The sequence below is a fragment of the Macaca fascicularis genome, chromosome 4 (assembly GCF_037993035.2).
Source record: "Macaca fascicularis isolate 582-1 chromosome 4, T2T-MFA8v1.1".
Classification (NCBI taxonomy): Eukaryota; Metazoa; Chordata; class Mammalia; order Primates; family Cercopithecidae; genus Macaca; species Macaca fascicularis.
The window spans coordinates 156,594,892-156,616,687 of NC_088378.1; the positions used below are offsets into that span (position 1 = coordinate 156,594,892).

Genomic DNA, 21,796 nt, shown 5'->3' on the forward strand with positions numbered 1-21,796 from the left:
ACAAGGGAACTCTGTGAGCCACGCTACCACGTGTGAGAAAAACCCAGCTTTTAATTTGGGATTTGTGTTAGGAGGCATCCCGGTGCTAGGGTGTGGGTTTACTGAACAACCCTGAAACACTTCCACCAAGGACTGAGTCAGGCTTTGCGTGAACATGATTCAGTGTTTTAAATAGAACACTCACAGAGATTCTTACACTCAGCCAAAGAGTTTTGACTGTTTTTATTAATGATTTTTAAACATTGCAGTAAACGGGTCTCTCGCTTACCCCCTTCATCCTTGAGACAGGGTTTTCTGATTTTTTTCATGCTGAGAACGTAACCATGCAGACTAGCCTTCCAGGAGAGCAGACCGGCCTTTACAGGTAAAACAAGACTGAGAATTTCACTTGCAGACAAAAGAATACCCAATTTAATAATTTCACCAAAAACAAGACATACTCACTGAAATCGAGCTTATGAGAGATTTCATTGCTCCCAGCAACAAGCGAAATTTGTGTGTCTGGGATAGTGTCACGACAAAATGTTTTGTGAAACAGATGCCCTTCGCAATTTGTGAAAACAGGGACTCTTGTGAAGGAAAAGGGAGACATATTTAAACAACAGACGCTTTGTTTTCTTTCTATCTTGTTTTTGGTGATATGTACATATGTGTGTATATAGACATAGCACCAATCTAAGATTGAAATATACAATCAAACAGCATAAATATGTGTGTATGTGCATAGTGTTTAGATATAGTAGTTATTGACTAAGTGGTAAAAGGAATTTTATTGAATTTTCATACAGAGGAGCTAAAATTTTTCTTAAAAGCCAGTCACTTAGTCAGATTAGGAAGGTGACACTGAATAAATAATTATGAGCCCAGTAGTGAGTCTGTGTTGTCTCCCTGTCTTGGTTCCTCCATCCCAAATGGGAGTTGGAGGTGATGGTTTTAGAGGAGTCAGTTGAGGGGGCTGGAGGGAAGAAGTAGGCAGATCTCTTATAGCCGCACTGATGAGCAAATGGGCTTGCTGGCAGCAGCAGGAAAAGGAAGGGAAAGAGTGGAGGATGGTGGGAGGCAGTCCACCCTCAAAAGCAAGAGGTGCTGGCGACAGTGCATCCAGAGATGAAAGACAGAGGGGCCTCAAGCTGACAAAGGCCATCCCTGAGCACAGTGGCTCACATCTATAATCCCAGCACTTTGGGAGGCCGAGGTGCGTGGATCACCTGAGGTCAAGAGTTCAAGACCAGCCTGACCAACATGATGAAACCCTGTCTCTACTAAATACAAAAAATCAGCCTGGTGTGGTGGCAGGCGCCTGTAATCCCAGCTACTTGGGAGGCTGAAGCAGGAGAATCACTTGAACCTGGGAGGTAGAGGTTGTCGTGAACCAAGATTGCACTATTGCACTCTAGCCTTGGCAACAGAGTGAGACTCCATCTAAAAAAAAGAGAAAGAAAGAAAAGTTATAAAGGCTACCCTACATACTGCTTAGTGTGTTTGAAACAGAATATATTTATTGGATGAAAAAAATGGGCTCTACTGAGCTGTCTGGCGTTATGTAACATGCTTTGGTTATCTGTGGTACTGCTCCCATGAGTTTATTTTCATTGAGATTTCATCAGAAACCATTCTGAAAAATGTGTGGAACCCCAGCAAGATCATAAAATGACTTAATGATTACTAACACAGCTGCAGGAACGAGAGTGGAGAGAAAATAACTGAAGTATATGATTCAATAAAATCATGACGACCTCAGCATCTGACAAGGTGAGGTGGCTATGGCTCCGCTGAGAAAGCTCCCTGTTAGCGGGTAAGCCACAACCTGGAGAAAGCTCTGCTCCTCTCCCTGGTGGAGGCCATAGCCCACTTTAGTTCTGGCTGGTAAAAAAAAAAAAAAAAAAAAAAAAAAGAAAAAGAAAAAGGAAAAAAAAAGACAGGCAGTCTCTCTATTGCCCCCTGTTGTCTAGTTGTACCATTGCAATGTTTTTCCATACAGAAGGCAAACAGAACTATTCTTTCAGGTTTTTTTTGTTTTTTTTTTTTTTTTAGGATGGAGTCTTGTACTGTTGCCTGGGCTGGGGTGCAATCGCGCGATCTCGGCTCACTGCAACCTCCGCCTCCCGGGTTCAAGCAATTCTCCTGCCTCAGCCTCCTGAGTAGCTGAGATTTACAGGCGCCCGCCACCACACCTGGCTAATTTTTTTGTACTTTTAGTAGAGATAGGGTTTCACCATGTTGGCCAGGCTGATCTCGAACTCCTGACCTCATGATCAGCCCGTCTCACCCAAGTAAATTAAAAGGAATGCATAAGAAGATAACCAGTCCCCTTTGGCACCAGGGACTGGTTTCATGGAAGAAGATTTTTTCACAGGATGGGAAGAGGGACAGGGATGATTTTGGGATGAAACTGTTCCACCTCAGATCATCAGGCATTAGTTAGATTCTCATAAGGAGCACGCAACCTGGATTCCTTGCATGCTCACTTTACAATAGGATTCATGTTCCTATGAGAATCTAATGCTTGCGACTGATCTGACAGGAGGTGGAGCTCAGTTGGGAATGGTCACTCACCTCCAGCTGTGCAGCCCAGTACCTAACAGGCCATCGACTACTACCAGTCCATTGCCTGGGGGTTGGGGATCCCTGGTATAAAGAGGAGAAGGGGCCAGGCTAGGTGGCTCATGCTTGTAATCTCAGCACTTTGGGAGGCCAAGGCAAGAGGGAACTTGAGGCCAGGAGTTTTGAAACCGGCCTGGCCAACATAGCAAGACTCCTTCTCTACATAATAATCATCATTATCATCATCAACAGAACATTAGCTGGACATGGTGGTGCATGCATGTGGTCCCAACTACTCAGGCAGCTGAGGCAGGAGGACCTCTTGAGCCCAGGAGGTCAAGGCTGCAGTGAGTCATGATCATGCTACTGCACTCCAGCCTGGGCAACAGAACAAGACCCTATCTCAAAATAAAAAAAGAAAAGAGAAACTATGGAAACTAGAGTGTTGTTATTTTAAATAGAGCTGTCAGGGGAGTTGTCTCTGAGAAGGAGAGTGGGTGGCAACAGTACGTGAGGCAAAAAAGATTCCAAATGAATGGAGAGAGTAGCAGGTGCCCAGATGGAAGGCGCAAGTGGGGTTAAAGGACCAGCAAGGAGACCACTGTTGCTATGGTGTAGGGAGTAAGGTGCACATGCAGAGCACATCGAGCTTGCATATGGTGACTGAGCGAGTGAGATGCAGCATGGCCAGGACAGAGGTGGTGGAGGTAGTGAAAAATAGTCTCATTCTAGGTGCATTTGGAAAAGGAACCCATACAGTTTGCTTATAATTGGGATGTATGTGATGTAAGAGAAAGAGCAAAAGGAAGTGTGATTCCCGGGTCCTTGACTGAACAGCCAGAAGAATGGGATACCATTTATGGAGATGGGGAAGAACATGGGATGGCCACCGGGCACGGGCACATGGGGAGGTCTGATGTGTTTTAGGTCACTTTAAGTTTGAGTTGCCTGTTTGACATCTGAGTGGACATCATCAGATAGCGTGGTCACTGGTGTCCAGATGTGCCCTTGTGTTTTGTTTTGCATGTATGTTCTGTCTCCTCGTGGGAGGCAAGAAACTAGGTCTTAACCCATAGCTGCTCTTCTAAGGTTCCTGACACTTCGCAGGTGCTTGGTGTGTACTTGTTGAACTTTTATTAAAGCTGCAAAGCCTGACATGTGTCATTAGGAACACTCAATATTATTTTGAGGTCAGGCGCAGTGACTCACGCCTGTAATCCCAGCACTTTGGGAGGCCAAGGCGGGCAGATCACTTGAGGTCAGGAGTTCAAGACCAGCCAGGCCAACATAGTAAAACCCCATCCCTACTAAACATACAAAAATTAGCCAGGTGTGGTGGGTCATGCCTGTAGTCCCAGGAGGTGATTGAACCCAGGAGGTGGAGGTTGCAGTGAGCCGAGATGGCGCCACTACACTCCAGCCTGGACAACAGAGCAAGACTCCATCTCAAAAAAAAAATAATAATAATAACAATATTTTGAAGCTGTCAGCATCATAGGGAGCACCCATATGAGTCTTAAATTCAAGGAATTCACAGGCTCATTGTTCCAGTTGAAGATGACATCATCCTACAAAATCACACCGTCTCTGTTTCACATCCAAACCAGTCCCCGCTGGCACTGACAGCATGTTTTGAGATGGAGAAGGCTCCTCTCCAAGGGAATTGCAAGCAACCGATTTGATTATATATATTCTTACTGAAAAATCCCTCAGTGAGATTTCTTCATTAACCGTTAATGATCAGTTAACCTTTAAGAATGTGTATATCCTTATGACACACCTAATTATAAAATAAAAATAGATTCGCTATGAATACATGAGTGTACCTATTTGAGATGTGTGCAACAAGATTTTAACTTTCACCAAAGAAAGGGAAAAAAAGTTATTTTCCTTCACATACATTCAGACCCCAAGCAGGGGAAAGTGCATTGTCTAGATAGTTCACACTAATTAGTGAGGAGAAAACTAGCATTGGGCTGGCAGGCTATCCAATATGTGCCTACAATGATCAGATTATCTGAATAATCTTCTGCTCCCACCTCAGCTTTCATGGACCCAGCTAATAGCTGGTCGTGGCATCTTTTCACAGGGTGACACAGCTCCTTTGGTAGGAAGCAAAGGCAGAATTTAGGCAAAAAAGAAGCAAAGAGAAGGCTTTGAAGTGATTAAAGAAGAATCTCCCAAGCCTATCTAGGTTAACATAAATTCCATTAACAGGCCAGGTGGGCACAGTGGCTCATGTCTGTAATCCTAGCATTTTGGGAGGCTGAGGCGGGCAGATCGCCTGAGGTCAGGAGTTCGAGACCAGCCTGGCCAACATGGGGAAACCCGTGTCTACTAAAAATATAAAAAAATTAGCCAGGGGTGGTGGTGGGCACCTGTAATCCCTGCTACTTAGGAGGCTGAGGCAGGAGAATCGCTCGAATCCAGGAGACAGAGATTGCAGTGAGCTGAGATGGTGCCACTGCACTCCAAGCTGGGAGACAGAGCAAGACTCTGTCTCAGAAAACAAAACAAAACAAAAAATCCATTAACATCATCTTATTTTAGTGCACATCTCAAATATTCTCTCTCTCCATCACTTTTCTCTCGTGAATTTTTCAGTAGGCTATTCTAGCTATGGCTCACACCACAGCATTTAATTCTAAGGCCTGTCTTTGGAGGTTTGGAGTTTGGTTTGGTTCGGTTTGGTTTTTAGAGACAGAGTCCTGCTCTGGCACACAGGCTGGAGTGGTGCAGTAGCTCGAGTGACCCTCCCGCCTCTGTAACCGAACTTAGGTTTGGCTGCTCACCACTCAAAAGCCAAATATGAGAGATGAGGTTGGTGAGAGGAAACGCAGGTTTATTGGGAAAGCCAGCATAGTTGAGAAGATGATGAGCTAGGCTTCTAAAGTACCATCTCCAGGCCGGGCACGGTAGCTCACACCTGTATTCCCAACACTTTGGGAGGCCAAGGCAGGCGGATCACCTGAGGTCAGGAGTTTGATACCAGCCTGACCAACATGGCGAAACACCATCTCTACTGAAAAATACAAAAATTAGCCAGGTGTGGTGGCACATGCCTGTAGTCTCAGCTACTCAGGAGGCTGAGGCAGGAGAATCGCTTGAACCCAGGAGGCAGAGGCTGCAGTGAGTCAAGATTGTACCACTGCATTCTAGCCTGGGCAACAGAGCGAGAATCCATCTCAAGAAATAATAATAATAATTTGTAAAAAATTAAGTACCATCTCCAATTTTTTAGGCTGGTTGGAGGGTTTTTATGGAAGGGGGCTATGGGGGAGACAAGGAGGTTGGTATCGAGGCAACTGAGGACCGTAGACATTTGGGCACCAGTGAGGGTTCGAGAAGGTTGGGAACTTCTTTGTCCTTGGTCAGGTCACAATGCTCCTATCAGTCTTTTGTATTTTTAGTAGAGGGTTTCACTATCTTGGCCAGACTGGTCTCAAACTCCTGACCTCAGGTGATCCACCTGCCTCGGCCTCCCAAAGTACTGGGATTACAGGCGTGAGCCACCGTGCCCAGCCACTCCTATCAGTCTTTAACAATATATAGTTAGTTGTTTTTATACTTCCCCTTTAATCCCAGAGTTAGTTTCTAAAAGTACATGATTGTTGTTTGTGTATATTATCTCGGTGCTATAAAATTATCCTAGCCTACATGCAGGAAAGGGTAAAACCCTTTAAACAAAAATGAAGTTAGTTATGTTCATTCTTTTGCTATTTCACAGTTGTACCTCAGCCTCCCAAAGTGCTGGGATTACAAGAGTGGTGTCTTTGGAGTTCTGAGATGTGAAAATAATGAAAGAGTTTAAAACGTCCGACAACATTAGGAAGTCTTTAGTGGGGAACATGAGCATCTGTGTCCTGGCTTTTGCAGTAATCAATTATAGTACCTGTTATAAAGGGCTTGTAGACATTTCTTGATGAGCCTACAGATACTTGGTAACGTGGACATCCTCAGATAGGTTTATCTGTGAACACGTAGTAGATGTTATTTTCAGAAAACAAAATATTGCCTGCCCTGTGAAGTGTGTATAATGTGGCTCACACACCAAGGGCCTCTCCATGGGTAGGTGTCCGGCCGTCTGCCAACAAAGAGGCAGGGAGTTATCCAGGAACACACAGAACCAAAAAAGAGGCTGACATGTTTGGAAATAAGGTTTCTGGTCTTTTGAATGTCACATTACCTCTGCCTGGTGATGGGCAAGAATAAGCAAACCGCAACTCTGGTAGAGAGTCTTACGAGATAGATATTAACACCTGAGAGTTTTATTTTTACAACTTGGATTTACAGCAAAACAATCTCCACTTGATGTGGGATTGGTTTCCTTCTGTTCAGTTTGTGTTGTTAATGGCTCTGAAAGGTTTGGGAGAGGATCTGTGGAGCCAGTTCCAGATCAGTCCTCCTACTTAGAATACAGTGGGTATCCCCATCTGATACAGTCACTTGTAAGTGTATTTGTCTATGTATATATGCACATATATGTTTGTGTGTGTGATGTAAATGTAGTTTTGAAACTGAATAGTGTCGCACACTTGTACAGGGTAACTAGAATTGTATGAGTGGCTATAAGGCAGACACTACATCACAATTATCTGTACCATGGAACAAGCCCATGAGCTCATGCCTTTGGATCCTACTTATTTCAGGCAATATTCACCACTGTTGCGGGGTAGTGGTAATGCTGAGTTCATCTCTTTTGGTGGCATTGTAATATCTTTGCTCACAAGGGTAGAGGTCAGGAGGCATAGAAAAAAGAAAATGGGTTTGGGGGCCAAAGACTGGGATAAAATCCTAAACCCATCAGCTAATAGCTATGACATTAGGCAAGTGACTTAATCTCTCTGTGACTATTCATAAAATTTATAAAATTGGCATATCTATACTATTCCATACTAATACTGTTGTGAACATTAAACAAAATACTTTTTGTAAAGTTTGTACCTGAGAGCTTGACAGAGAGTAGGCACTCAAAAACTTTTAGCTTGCTTCACATTATAAAACTAGCCCAGAACAATGAAACTTTCCCCCCAGTAATACACGCAGGTGTATGGGTTCATGCTTACAGGCTGCCATATGAATGTACTCTAGTTGTCTCTTCTAAAAACATGCCTTGTGTGGATCCAGTAAACTCTGTCATTCTAGAAGTGTATCACAACTGTATCAATCAGAGTTAACAAAGGAGACAAAAAAGATGAAGTAGAAAAGCCACAATCCGTGGAAATTTACTACTTTTAAAGTTTTTTTGGTACTTCAATTATGCATGTGTGGTTTTGTGTGTCTGCATGTGTATAAAATCCAACAGAGGCCGGGCGCGGTGGCTCACGCCTGTAATCTCAGCACTTTGGGAGACTGAGGCGGGTGGATCATGAGGTCAGGAGATCGAGACCATCCTGGCCAACATGGTGAAGCCCCATCTCTACTAAAAATACAAAAGTTAACCAGGCATGATGGCACGTGCCTATAGTCCCAGCTACTCAGGAGGCTAAGGCAGGAGACTCGCTTGAACGCGGGAGGCGGAGATTGCAGTGAGCCGAGATCGTGCCACTGCGCTCCAGCCTGGGCGACAGAGCAAGACTCCCTCTCACAAAAAGAAAAAAAAAAACAGAATATTTTAAATATTGTTACATATAGCCAATATTATTTTAGATTTACCACATATCTACCATTTTCATTCCTCTTCATTCCTCCCTGTACAAACTTCAATCTAGATTTGTTTTTTCTCTACCTAAAGAATACGTTTTAGTATTTTCTGTAATGCAGATCTGTTGATGGTGAATTCTTTTAGTTACTGTTTGTCTGAACGTGCCTCTATTTTGCCTTCATTCTGGAAGGACCTTTTTGCTCCATACAGAATTCTCAATTGGCAATTATTTTTCTTTAGCACTATAAAGATATTCCATTATTTCCATTGTCTACTGGCTTCCATTATTTTTGTTGAGATGTAAAGTGTGAGTTCAGTTGTTGCTTATTTGGAGGTAATATGTATTTTGTTTTAAAGGCTTTTTTTTTTTTCTTTTTTTTAAATGGAGTTTCTCTGTTGTCACCAAGGCTGGAGTGCGATGGCATGATCTTGGCTTACTGCAACCTCGGCCTCCCGGGTTCAAGCGATTCTCCTGCCTCAGCCTCCCAAGTAGCTGGGATTACAGGCTCCTGCCACCATGCCCGGCTAATTTTTATATTTTTAGTAGAGATGGGGTTTCACCATGTTGGCCGAGGTGGTCTCAAACTCCTGACCTCCGGTGATCCACCCGCCTCGGCCTCCCAAAGTGCTGGGATTACAGGCATGAATCACCATGCCCAGCCTGTTCTAGAGACTTAATGATATTTTTTTCCTGTGTAGTCTGCAAGATGTCTTTGATTTATAGCAATTTATTTCTCATCTGCCTCAGTGAGGATTTCTTTTTATTTTTCCTGTTTGAGCTAGGCCTTCTTGAAACTGTTTTACTATCCTTCTTCAGTGTGGGAAAATTCTTAGCCATTACCTCCTCAAATATTACTTCTGCCCTGTTACCTCCCCTCTCTTCTTCCTCCTAGGATTCAAATTGTGTGTCTTTTAGCCCCTCTCAATTTATCTTATCTGTCTCTTACCCTCTCCTCCATATTAATGTCTGTTAGACCCTCTCAATTTATCTTATCTGTCTCTTACCCTCTCCTCCATATTAACCATCTTTTTGTCTCTATGTTCACTCTGTGGAGTCTCTTCTAAAGCTCTAATTAGAGAATCCACTTCATGAATTCTTTCTTAATCCACGTCTATTCAACTGGAAAACTCATTGCATTCTTGATTTCAATGGGTGTATATTTTAATTCTATAATTCTCATAGATCTTTTTAAAAATTAATTAATTTTTTTAGAAACAGGGTCTCACTCTGTTGCCCAGGCTGGAGTGCATCTTGCGATCATAGCTCACTGCAGCCTCTAACTCCTGGGCTCAAGATCTTCCTGCCTCAGCCTCCTGAGTAGTTGGGACTACAGGCGCGCATCACCACACTAGGCTATTTTTTTTTTTTAATTCTGTAGAAACAGGGTCTCACTTTGTTGCCCAGACTGATCTGAAACTCCTGGCCTCAAGTGATCATCCCCGTCTCAGCCTCCCAAAGTGCTGGGATTACAGATGTGAGCCACCATGCCTGGCTTCATGGATCTTTTAAAAACAGGTCCTAGTTTCCTATCAAAATTCTCAAGCTGTCTTTAATCTTCTTGAATATTGTAAGCATAGTCATTGTAAAGTCTGTATGTATGACTCTATATGAGAAGCCCTGGAGCATCTGTTTTTAAGATCTGATATTTTATTAGTGTTTATACATGTTATCTGGTCTCCTCATGACCACCACTTCCCCTTTTTAAATTGAATGCTTTTATTTGCAAAATTGTGAAAATAATTCAAGACCTTAATCCAGTTTTAGGAACTCAGATGAGTCAAATCTGAGCTTGAGACCTTGAAAGGCCTGTTGGCTTGTGGTTCACTGTCACCTCTAAGGGACAGTGCTTTGGGGTCACAACTGAAAAGAATGGGGTTCACCAGAGAGCACCCTCCCTTGATGTACCCTGAACTTCATTACCTTTTCCCTATGCTCTTAACATTATCAAAAGTCCAGTTGGTTTCCCAACTGCTCCACTTTGGAATGTTCAGGTGTCTTCAGGAGATAACAGGCCCCTAACACCAGCTTCAACTGCCTGGGCCATCATGCTTTCCTGATCCAACCCAGGGACTTTGTGTGTGTGTGTGTGTGTGTGTGTGTGTGTGTGTGTGTGTGTGTGTGTGAGAGAGAGAGAGAGAGAGAGAGAGAGAGAGAGACAGAGAGACAGAGAGAGAGGCAGAGAGAGAGAGAGAGAGACAGAGAGATGGAGTTTCGCTCTATCGCCCAGGCTGGAGTAGAGTGCTGCGATCTCGGCTCACTGCAGCCTCTGCCTCCTGGGTTCAAGCAAGTCTTCTTCCTCAGCCTCCCGAGTAGCTGGGATTATAGGCACCTGCCACCACACCTGGCTAATTTTTGTATTTTTAGTAGAGACAGGGTTTCACCATGCTGGCTAGGCTGGTCTCAGAATAAAGTGGTGCAATCTTGGCTCACTGCAACTTCCGTCCCCCGGGTTCAAGCGATTCTCCCTTCTGAGTAGCTGGGATTCTAGACGCCTGCCACTACACTTGGCTAAGTTTTGTATTTTTAGTAGAGACGGGATTTTGCCATGTTAGCCAGGCTGGTCTCAAACTCCTGACCTCAGATGATCCATGCGCCTTGGCCTCCCAAAGTGCTGGAATTACAGGCATGAGCCACCGCACCTGGCCTTTTTACTATCTTATTTGCTGTCCAGTACTATAAGAAAAAAACTTTAAACATTTTGTCCAGAGTTTTTAAATTTATTTGTTTGCTTACATTTTTGTTCAGAGTTTTTAGTTGTCCTCAGAAGGAGGGTTGGTCCAAATTACCTAGTCTACTACATCTAGAAAGGACATTGAAAATTGACCTTTTTTTTTTTTTTTTTTTTTTTTTTTTTTTTGAGACAGAGTCTCACTCTGTGGCCCAAGCTAGATGGCCCAGTGGCATGATTTCAGCTCACTGCAACCTCTGCCTCCTGAGTTCAAGCAATTCTCGTGTCTCAGCCTCCCAAGTAGCTGGGATTACAGGTGCCCGCCACCACACCTGGCGAATTTTTTTTATTTTTAGTGGAGACAGGGTTTTGCCATGTTGGCCAGGCTGGTCTTGAACTCCTGACCTCAAGTGATCCACCCACCTTGGCCTCCCAAAGTGCTGGGATTACAGGCATGAGCCACTGTGCCCTGCCACCAAGCATCCTTTCAGGGGCTGGGGACTCAATGATAAACACATCATGCCTGCCTCTTGGAACTCACCTACAGTCTCACTCTGATCCTTGTTTAGTCGTGTCCTGTATGATAATAACAGCTGTCCATTGAGCTCATAAAATCTAAGACCATGCTGGGCTTCTGAGCCACCCGCAGAGCCTAGCTCGGTGCTGAAAGCTAAGTGGGTGTTCTGTCATTGCTGGGGTTTGATTGACTGGTTCTAACAGAGACCAGCTATAGAGCTAACACTTGGTGGAATATTTTGAATATTGATGGTCTTTTCACTGGCTTCTGTCTATGGTAAGTATAGGTACAACCCAAACTGAAGAGCCTCATTTATAGGGTGTGACTGGGGGAGAGGGAGGTTTGCAAACTGAGTCATTTTTCCCCCATTCGGCCTGTGTGTGTCTATGTGTGTATGTGTGAGTTCATACGTGTGTGTGCGCATAAAATCAAACAAGAATAAAATGTTTTCATTTGTCCCCTTCCTCTCTCTGTCTCTCCCTGTTTCCACAGGTCAGCGTTGAAGTTTTGGTAGAGTATCCTTTTTTTGTGTTTGGACAGGGCTGGTCATCCTGCTGTCCGGAGAGAACCAGCCAGCTCTTTGATTTGCCGTGTTCCAAACTCTCAGTTGGGGATGTGTGCATCTCGCTTACCCTCAAGAACCTGAAGAACGGCTCTGTTAAAAAGGGCCAGCCCGTGGATCCCGCCAGCGTCCTGCTGAAGCACTCAAAGGCCGACGGCCTGGCGGGCAGCAGACACAGGTATGCCGAGCAGGAAAACGGAATCAACCAGGGGAGTGCCCAGATGCTCTCTGAGAATGGCGAACTGAAGTTTCCAGAGAAAATGGGATTGCCTGCAGCGCCCTTCCTCACCAAAATAGAACCCAGCAAGCCCGCGGCCACGAGGAAGAGGAGGTGGTCGGCGCCGGAGAGCCGCAAACTGGAGAAGTCAGAAGACGAACCACCTTTGACTCTTCCTAAGCCTTCTCTAATTCCTCAGGAGGTTAAGATTTGCATTGAAGGCCGGTCTAATGTAGGCAAGTAGAGGCAGCGTGGGGGAAAGGAAACGTGGCTCTCCCTTATCATTTGTATCCAGATTACTGTACTGTAGGCTAAATAACACAGTATTTACATGTTATCCTCTTATTTTAGGTTTCTGTTCTAACCTTGTCATTAGAGTTACAGCAGGTGTGTCGCAGGAGACTGGTGCATATGCTTTTTCCACGAGTGTCTGTCAGTGAGCGGGCGGGAGGAAGGGCACAGCAGGAGCGGTCAGGGCTCCACGCATCCCCGGGGAAGAAAGGAACCGGGCTCCACAGCGCCTGCTTTCTGTAGCGGCCCAGAAGCAGCCAGGGGCGCTGACTCCCGCTAGTGTCAGGAGAAAAGTCCCGTGGGAAGGGTCCTGCAGGGGTGCAGGGGTGCATGCATGTGGGGGTGCACAGGTGCTGTGGCGGCGAGTGAGGGTCTCTTTTTCTCTGCCTCCCTCTGCCTCACTCTCTTGCTATCGGCATGGGACGGGGTGTTCAGAGCAGTGTCCTCCTGGGGTTCCCATGTGCAAAATCAACATCAGGAACCCAGCTTCAGGGCATCGCGGAGGCGCGTCAGACGGCAGATTTGGAAAGTTAACCATTTAAAAGAACATTTTTCTCTCCAACCTGTTTTACAATAAAAGCAACTTTTAATTGTATAGATATATATTTCCCCCTATGGGGCCTGACTGCACTGATATATTTTTTTTTTTAAAGAGCAACTGCCACATGCGGGATTTCATTTCTGCTTTTTACTAGTGCAGCGATGTCACCGGGGTGTTGTGGTGGACAGGGAAGCCCCTGCTGTCATGGCCCCACATGGGGTAAGGGGGGTTGGGGGTGGGGGCGGGGGAGAGAGCGAACACCCACGCTGGTTTCTGTGCAGTGTTAGGTAAACCAATCAGGTTATTGCATTGACTTCACTCCCAAGAGGTAGATGCAAACTGCCCTTCAGTGAGAGCCACAGAAGCTCTTCACGTTGAGTTTGCAAAATCTTTTTGTCTTTGAACTCTAGTACTGTTTATAGTTCATGACTATGGACAACTCGGGTGCCACTTTTTTTTTTTTTCAGATTCCAGTGTGACATGAGGAATTAGATTTTGAAGATGAGCATATATTACTATCTTTAAGCATTTAAAAATACTGTTCACACTTTATTACCAAGCATCTTGGTCTCTCATTCAACAAGTACTGTATCTCACTTTAAACTCTTTGGGGAAAAACAAAAAACAAAAAAACAAAAAAAACTAAGTTGCTTTCTTTTTTTCAACACTGTAACTACATTTCAGCTCTGCAGAATTGCTGAAGAGCAAGATATTGAAAGTTTCAATGTGGTTTAAAGGGATGAATGTGAATTATGAACTAGTATGTGACAATAAATGACCACCAAGTACTACCTGACGGGAGGCACTTTTCACTTTGATGTCTGAGAATCAGTTCAAGGCATATGCAGAGTTGGCAGAGAAACTGAGAGAAAAGGGATGGAGAAGAGAATACTCATTTTTGTCCAGTGTTTTTCTTTTTAAGATGAACTTTTAAAGAACCTTGCGATTTGCACATATTGAGTTTATAATTTGTGTGATATTCCTGCAGTTTTTATCCAATAACATTGTGGGAAAGGTTTGGGGGACTGAACGAGCATAAATAAATGTAGCAAAATTTCTTTCTAACCTGCCTAAACTCTAGGCCATTTTATAAGGTTATGTTCCTTTGAAAATTCATTTTGGTCTTTTTACCACATCTGTCACAAAAAGCCAGGTCTTAGCAGGCTCTTAGAAACTCTGAGAATTTTCTTCAGATTCATTGAGAGAGTTTTCCATAAAGACATTTATATATGTGAGCAAGATTTTGTTTTAAACAATTATTTTATTATTGTTGTTATTAATGTTATTTTCAGAATGACTTTTTTTTTTTCTATTCAAAATCAAATCAAGATTTAATGTTTGGTACAAACCCAGAAAGGGTATTTCATAGTTTTTAAACCTTTCATTCCCAGAGATCTGAAATATCATTTGTGGGTTTTGAATGCATCTTTAAAGTGCTTTAAAAAAACAGTTTTATAAGTAGGGAGAAATTTTTAAATATTCTTACTTGGATGGCTGCAACTAACCTAAACAAATACCTGATTTTTCTTTTACCCCATTGAAAATAGTACTTCCTTCATTTCACAAATTAAAAAAAAAAAAATCTGGTATCAACCCACATTTTGGCTGTCTAGTATTCATTTACATTTAAGGCTCACCAGGACTAATGATTTTTGTAAACCATTTTCTGGGGTGTACCAAAAACATTTGAATAGGTTTAGAATAGCTAGAATAGTTTCTTGACTTTCCTCGAATTTCATTACCCTCTCAGCATGCTTGCAGAGAGCTGGGTGGGTTCATTCTTGCAGTCATACTGCTTATTTAGTGCTGTATTTTTTAAACGTTTCTGTTCAGAGAACTTGCTTAATCTTCCATATATTCTGCTCAGGGCACTTGCAATTATTAGGTTTTGTTTTTTCTTTTTGTTTTTTAACCTTTGATGGTAAGAGGAATACGGGCTGCCACATAGACTTTGTTCTCATTAGTATCACTATTTACAACTCATGTGGACTCAGAAAAACACACACCACCTTTTGGCTTACTTCGAGTATTGAACTGACTGGATCCACTAAACCAACACTAAGATGGGAAAACACACGTGGTTTGGAGCAATAGGAACATCATCATAATTTTTGTGGTTCTATTTCAGGTATAGGAATTATAAAATAATTGGTTCTTTCTAAACACTTGTCCCATTTCATTCTCTTGCTTTTTTAGCATGTGCAATACTTTCTGTGCCAATAGAGTCTGACCAGTGTGCTATATAGTTAAAGCTCATTCCTTTTTGGCTTTTTCCTTATTTGGTTGGTCTTTCCCATTCTGGCCAGAGCAGGGCTGGAGGGAAGGAGCCAGGAGGGAGAGAGCTTCCCACCTTTCCCCGGCTGCGGATGCTGAGTGCTGGGGCGGGGAGCCTTCAGGAGCCCCGCGTCTGCCGCCACGTTGCAGAAAGAGCCAGCCAAGGAGACCTGGGGGAGGAGCCGCAGTGTCCCCTGTCACCACACGGAATAGTGAATGTGGAGTGTGGAGAGGAAGGAGGCAGATTCATTTCTAAGACGCACTCTGGAGCCATGTAGCCTGGAGTTAACCCATTTTCCACGGTCTTTTCTGCGAGTGGGCAGGCCCCTCCTTGGGGTCTGTGTCCTTGAGACTTGGAGCCCCCGCCTCTGAGCCTGGACGGGAAGTGTGGCCTGTTGTGTGTGTGCGTTCTGAGCGTGCTGGCCAGTGGCTGTGGAGGGGACCACCTGCCACCCACGGTCACCACTCCCTTGTGGCAGCTTTCTCTTCAAATAGGAAGAACGCACAGAGGGCAGGAGCCTCCTGTTGGCAGACGTTGGTGGGCCCCGAGGCTCCCAGAGCAGCCTCTGTCACCGCTTCTGTGTAGCAAACATTAACGATGACAGGGGTAGAAATTCTTCGGTGCCGTTCAGCTTACAAGGATCAGCCATGTGCCTCTGTACTATGTCCACTTTGCAATATTTACCGACAGCCGTCTTTTGTTCTTTCTTTCCTGTTTTCCATTTTTAAACTAATAACAGCAGGCCTTTTGCGTTTACAATGGAACACAATCACCAAGAAATTAGTCAGGGCGAAAAGAAAAAAAAAATAATATTATTAATAAGAAACCAACAAACAAGAACCTCTCTAGGGATTTCTAAATATATAAAATGACTGTTCCTTAGAATGTTTAACTTAAGAATTATTGCAGTTTGTCTGGGCCACGCTGGGGCAGAGGGGGGAGGGAGGGATACAGAAATGGATGCCACTTACCTCAGATCTTTTAAAGTGGAAATCCAAATTGCATTTTCATTTGGACTTTCAGGATAATTTTCTATGTCGGTCAATTTTTCGTTTTCCCTAACTCACCCAGTTTAGTTTGGGATGATTTGATTTCTGTTGTTGTTCTTGATCCCATTTCTAACTCGGAATTGTGAGCCTCTATGTTTTCTGTTAGGTGAGTGTGTTGGGTTTTTCCCCCCACCAGGAAGTGGCAGCATCCCTCCTTCTCCCCTAAAGGGACTCTGCGGAACCTTTCACACCTCTTACTCAGGGACGGGGCTGGTGTGTGTGTGGTACACTGATGTGTCCAGAAGCAGCACTTTGACTGCTCTGGAGTAGGGTTGTACAATTTCAAGGAATGTTTGGATTTCCTGCATCTTGTGGATTACTCCTTAGATACCGCATAGATTGCAATATAATGCTGCATGTTCAAGATGAACAGTAGCTCCTAGTAATCATAAAATCCACTCTTTGCACATAGTTTCATCTTTACTGAAATATGTTGCCAAAATTTATTTTTGTTGTTGTAGCTCTGGATTTTGTTTTGTTTTGTTTTTTAAGGAAACGATTGACAATACCCTTTAACATCTGTGACTACTAAGGAAACCTGTTTCTTTCATAGAGAGAAAAATCTCCAATGCTTTTGAAGACACTAATGCCATGCTATTTCAGATATGGGTGAGGAAGCAGAGCTCTCGGGACGGAAGGCCAGGCTTCTTGAGCTGTATTGGTTGTCATGGCTACGGTTTCATGAACCACAAGCAGCTCAACAGACTGGTCTGTTGCCTTCTGAAACCCTTTGCACTTCCATTTGCACCAGGTGAAAACAGGGCCAGCAGACTCCGTGGCCCAATTCGGTTTCTTCGGTGGTGATATGAAAGGAAAGAGAATTACACTTTTTTTTTTTTATTTAAAGTGGCGTGGAGGCCTTTGCTTCCACATTTGTTTTTAACCCAGAATTTCTGAAATAGAGAATTTAAGAACACATCAAGTAATAAATATACAGAGAATATACTTTTTTATAAAGCACATGCATCTGCTATTGTGTTGGGTTGGTTTCCTCTCTTTTCTACGGACCGTGTTGTGTTTCTGGCATAGGGAAACTCCAAACAACTTGCACACCTCTACTCCGGGGCTGAGATTTCTTTTACATAGATGACCTCGCTTCAAATATGTTACCTTACTGATAGGATCTTTTCTTGTAGCACTATACCTTGTGGGAATTTTTTTTTTTAATGTACACCTAATTTGAGAAGCTGAAGAAAACAAAATTTTGAAGCACTCACTTTGAGGAGTACAGGTAATGTTTTAAAAATTGCACAAAAGAAAAATGAATGTCGAAATGATTCATTCAGTGTTTGAAAGATATGGATCTGTTGAAACAATGAGTTTCATACTTTGTTTGTAAAAAAAAAATAAATAAAGCAGAGAAGGGTTGAAAGTTACATGTTTTTTTGTATATAGAAATTTGTCATGTCTAAATGATCAGATTTGTATGGTTATGGCCTGGAAGAATTACTACGTAAAAGGCTCTTAAACTATACCTATGCTTATTGTTCTTTTTGTTACACATAGCCCTCGTCTGAGGGAGGGGAACTCGGTATTCTGTGATTTGAGAATACTGTTCATTCCTATGCTGAAAGTACTTCTCTGAGCTCCCTTCTTAGTCTAAACTCTTAAGCCATTGCAACTTCTTTTTCTTCAGAGATGATGTTTGACATTTTCAGCACTTCCTGTTCCTATAAACCCAAAGAATATAATCTTGAACACGAAGTGTTTGTAACAAGGGATCCAGGCTACCGATCAAACAGGACTCATTATGGGGACAAAAAAAAAATTATTTAACCTTCTTTCCCCCCACACCTCATTTAAATAGGGGGGGTAAAAACATGATTTCAATGTAAATGCCTCATTTTACTTGTTTTATTTTGATTTTTATTGAATATAAAGAGGCCAAAATAAATGCGGATCTACTTCTCAGAATAGTATTCCTGTCCAAAAATCAAGCCGGACAGTGGAAACTGGACAGCTGTGGGGATATTAAGCACCCCACTTACAATTCTTAAATTCAGAATCTCGTCCCCTCCCTTCTCGTTGAAGGCAATTGTTCTGGTAGCTAACTTTCTCCTGTGTAATGGCGGGAGGGAACACCGGCTTCAGTTTTTCATGTCCTCATGACTTGCATACAAATGGTTCAACTGTATTAAAATTAAGTGCATTTGGCCAACAGGTAGTATCTATACAATAACAATCTCTGAGAATTTCCATACCTTTTCTTATCTGAAAGGACTCAAGTCTTCCACTGCAGATACATTGGAGGCTTCACCCACGTTTTCTTTCCCTTTAGTTTGTTTGCTGTCTGGATGGCCAATGAGCCTGTCTCCTTTTCTGTGGCCCATCTGAAGGCCTTCATTGGAAGCGTTGTTTACAGTAATCCTTACCAAGATAACATACTGTCCTCCAGAATACCAAGTATTAGGTGACACTAGCTTAAGCTGTTGTCTTCAGAGCAGTTACCAAGCAGCTCAGTGCACAGGTTTTCTCTGGTTCTTACAGGAACCACCTACTCTTTTGGTAATCTGGTCCAGGAGTGGGGTAAATCCTTTTAGTCAGTGCATTGGAACTTGATACTTGTGCATTTGGTTCTGTGAATACTGCCCTTTTTGGCGGGGTTTCTTCCTCTCCCCAGCCTGAACTGCTCAACTCTTAACCCAAATTAGTGTCAGCCAAAAGGAGGTTTCAAGACAGTCCTGTCAGTACTTGTGGTGACCTTCAGATTAGACAGTCTTCATTTCCAGCCAGTGGAGTCCTGGCTCCAGAGCCATCTCTGAGACTCGTACCACTGGATATTTTAATATCAGATCATTACCCACCAAACTTCCAATCGTATGCCTCCCACAGGCCAAGGGAAACAGACACCAGAACTTGGGTTGAGGGCACTACCAGACTGACATGGCCAGTACAGAGGAGAACTAGGGAAGGAATGATGTTTTGCACCTTATTGAAAAGAAAATTTTAAGTGCATACATAATAGTTAAGAGCTTTTATTGTGACAGGAGAACTTTTTTCCATATGCGTGCATACTCTCTGTAATTCCAGTGTAAAATATTGTACTTGCACTAGCTTTTTTAAAACAAATATTAAAAAATGGAAGAATTCATATTCTATTTTCTAATCGTGGTGTGTCTATTTGTAGGATACACTCGAGTCTGTTTATTGAATTTTATGGTCCCTTTCTTTGATGGTGCTTGCAGGTTTTCTAGGTAGAAATTATTTCATTATTATAATAAAACAATGTTTGATTCAAAATTTGAACAAAATTGTTTTAAATAAATTGTCTGTATACCAGTACAAGTTTATTGTTTCAGTATACTCGTACTAATAAAATAACAGTGCCAATTGCAGATGTGTGTCTTTGCCTTCTGTTGGGTCCTCAAAGAAGAGGAAAAGAGTGTTAATTCCTCCTCCTCACTGACTCCCGCTCATAAGTTCTCCCTGGGTAGGTCGGAGGTGGGGAGGTGTGACGTGAGGCATTGCCTTCGCTGCTAATGTTTTGGGGTGAAGAGTATGTGTGAGATGAGGTTCTAAGATAAAAGGCACACAGCCATACCTGATGTCTTGCTTTCTTCAGTTCATGTTTATGCCTCCTAGCTGAACACTGCTGTTCACAAGAGGTATATTTGTCTTTAAACATGTGGTAGCTTCATGGGCTCATGTGGCATAATCTATACACTCTTTACAGATTTGCTCTAAACTGGTTAGTGGTCTGAAAGTGGAAAATTTATTTTTATTTCCTGTAATTCAAGCTCATTAGAAATTCAGCGAGCAGGCTGGGCACAGTGGCTCACGCCCATAATCCCAACACTTAGAGAGGCCGAGGCAGGAGGTCTGCTTGAGCCCAGGAGTTCAAGACCAGCCTGGGCAACATCGTAAGACCTCATCTCTACAAAAAATGAAATTAACCGGGTGTGGTGGCACATGCCTGTTGTCCCAGCTACTTGGGGGACTGAGGTGAGAGGATCACGTGGGGCCAGGAGGTCGAGGCTGCAGTGAGCCATAATCATACCGCTGCGCTCCAACCTGGGCAACAGAGCAAAACTCTGCCTCAAAAGCAAAAAATACCCAACTCTTTGAGCAGGTCTCTCAGCACGTGGAGGAACCCCGTTTACCTCAAAAGTACCACAGTACAGCTTTGCACTGGGCCGTCTTGGAAAGATGTAGCTTAGCAGTTGTGCCAGAAAGTAATTCCTCAAGAACCCGTGGCTTCCAGGTGGAAGCCACCTCAAGTCCAGCACCCACCTCAAGTCCAGCCTGAAGGTGACACAGGGATGGCAGAACGCTTGGGGTTAAATTCATATTCACTTAGCCAAGGAGGAACTATCTTCTTGGGATGGTGTTTTGGACTCTCCTCTGATTACTTAATAGTTGAGGTCCTGACACATTATATAATAAATATGTGAAAGGACGCACAGCAAACCAGAGCTGCGTAGGTGTAGCTCAGGCTAGCAGGCCTGCCCCAGGTCCTCTAGAGTAGCCCGGGCAAATGTGCCCGTGTGCTGTGGGCAAACCTGGCAAAGCAGACTGCATCTCTGCCTTCCCTTTTTGTGTGAGATGCTGTTTGTTCTGACAAGTTTGGGGTCCAGTGGCTGGGCTACTTACCTCAGCTGGTGAAATCAATTCGGGGAAACCATAGCTTCAGGTGCTGCAGTGGGGCAGGCCTTGAAACCATCAAAAGCATTGCCAGAGCCCTCAGATGGAGCAGCCAGAGCAGCCCAAGGTGAATGGCATCGAGTTCACTGGCTCTCCTCCTCCTCCCCCAGCGCCGGCACAGGAAGCCCAGTGGGTCGGCAGCAAGGCTGTTATGTTTCATGTCCAGGTCGTGTAGGACACCTGGTCCAAGGGACACTCCGGTGTGGGCTCCCCCAGTCCCATTCCTCTCAGAGGCAAAGATGAACCTGCTAAGGCAAGGGGTGATGGAGCCTTACAAGTTCTCTTTATGGGCCAGGTGCAGTGGCTCACACCTGTAATCCCAGCACTTTGGGAGGCCAAGGTGGGTGGATCATGTGAGCCCAGGAGTTTGAGACCACCTGGGTAACATGGCAAAATCCTGTCTCTACTAAAACTAAAAACACAAAAATTAGCTGGACGTGGTGGCAGGCACCTGTAATTCCAGCTACTCTGGAGGCTGAGGCACGAGAATCGCTGGAACCTGCAAGGCGGAGGTTGCAATGAGCCAAGATTGTGCCACTGCACTCCGCCTGGGTGACAGAGGAAGATTTGGTCTCAAAAAAAAAAAAGGTTCTCTTTCTGAAGCCTCTGTTTCAAAATGGTCCTGAGGAGTTTTTGACTTCGTAACTACTCAGTCTCCACTTCCCTAAAACTTGGATTGCTAAGAATCTGCTTTTAGTTTGTGGAAACAAAGGGCCAGTCTGCAAAGTTTTTACAGAAGATGGGTAAAGCAGCACCTGTTCCTACAAGGGACACAGCCCTCAGGGTGCTGCAAGCCGACAGCTGGGTGTCATCCTCCCTGACCACTCTATTCTGAAAGAAGCTCCC

General features: G+C 43.8%; 1 protein-coding gene across 1 annotated transcript in view; it reads left to right on the plus strand.

The window, feature by feature from the left end:
- The window catches only part of ATXN1 (ataxin 1), a 458,573-nt gene extending 438,929 nt beyond the window's left edge, over window positions 1-19,644 (plus strand). Inside the window, exon 8 of the mRNA NM_001436892.1 lies at window positions 11,867-19,644. Within this exon, the coding sequence (NP_001423821.1) occupies window positions 11,867-12,397 (531 nt within the window). The 3' untranslated portion in view covers window positions 12,398-19,644. The remainder of the gene's footprint in view (window positions 1-11,866) is intronic.
- Window positions 19,645-21,796: the final 2,152 nt, after the last annotated feature.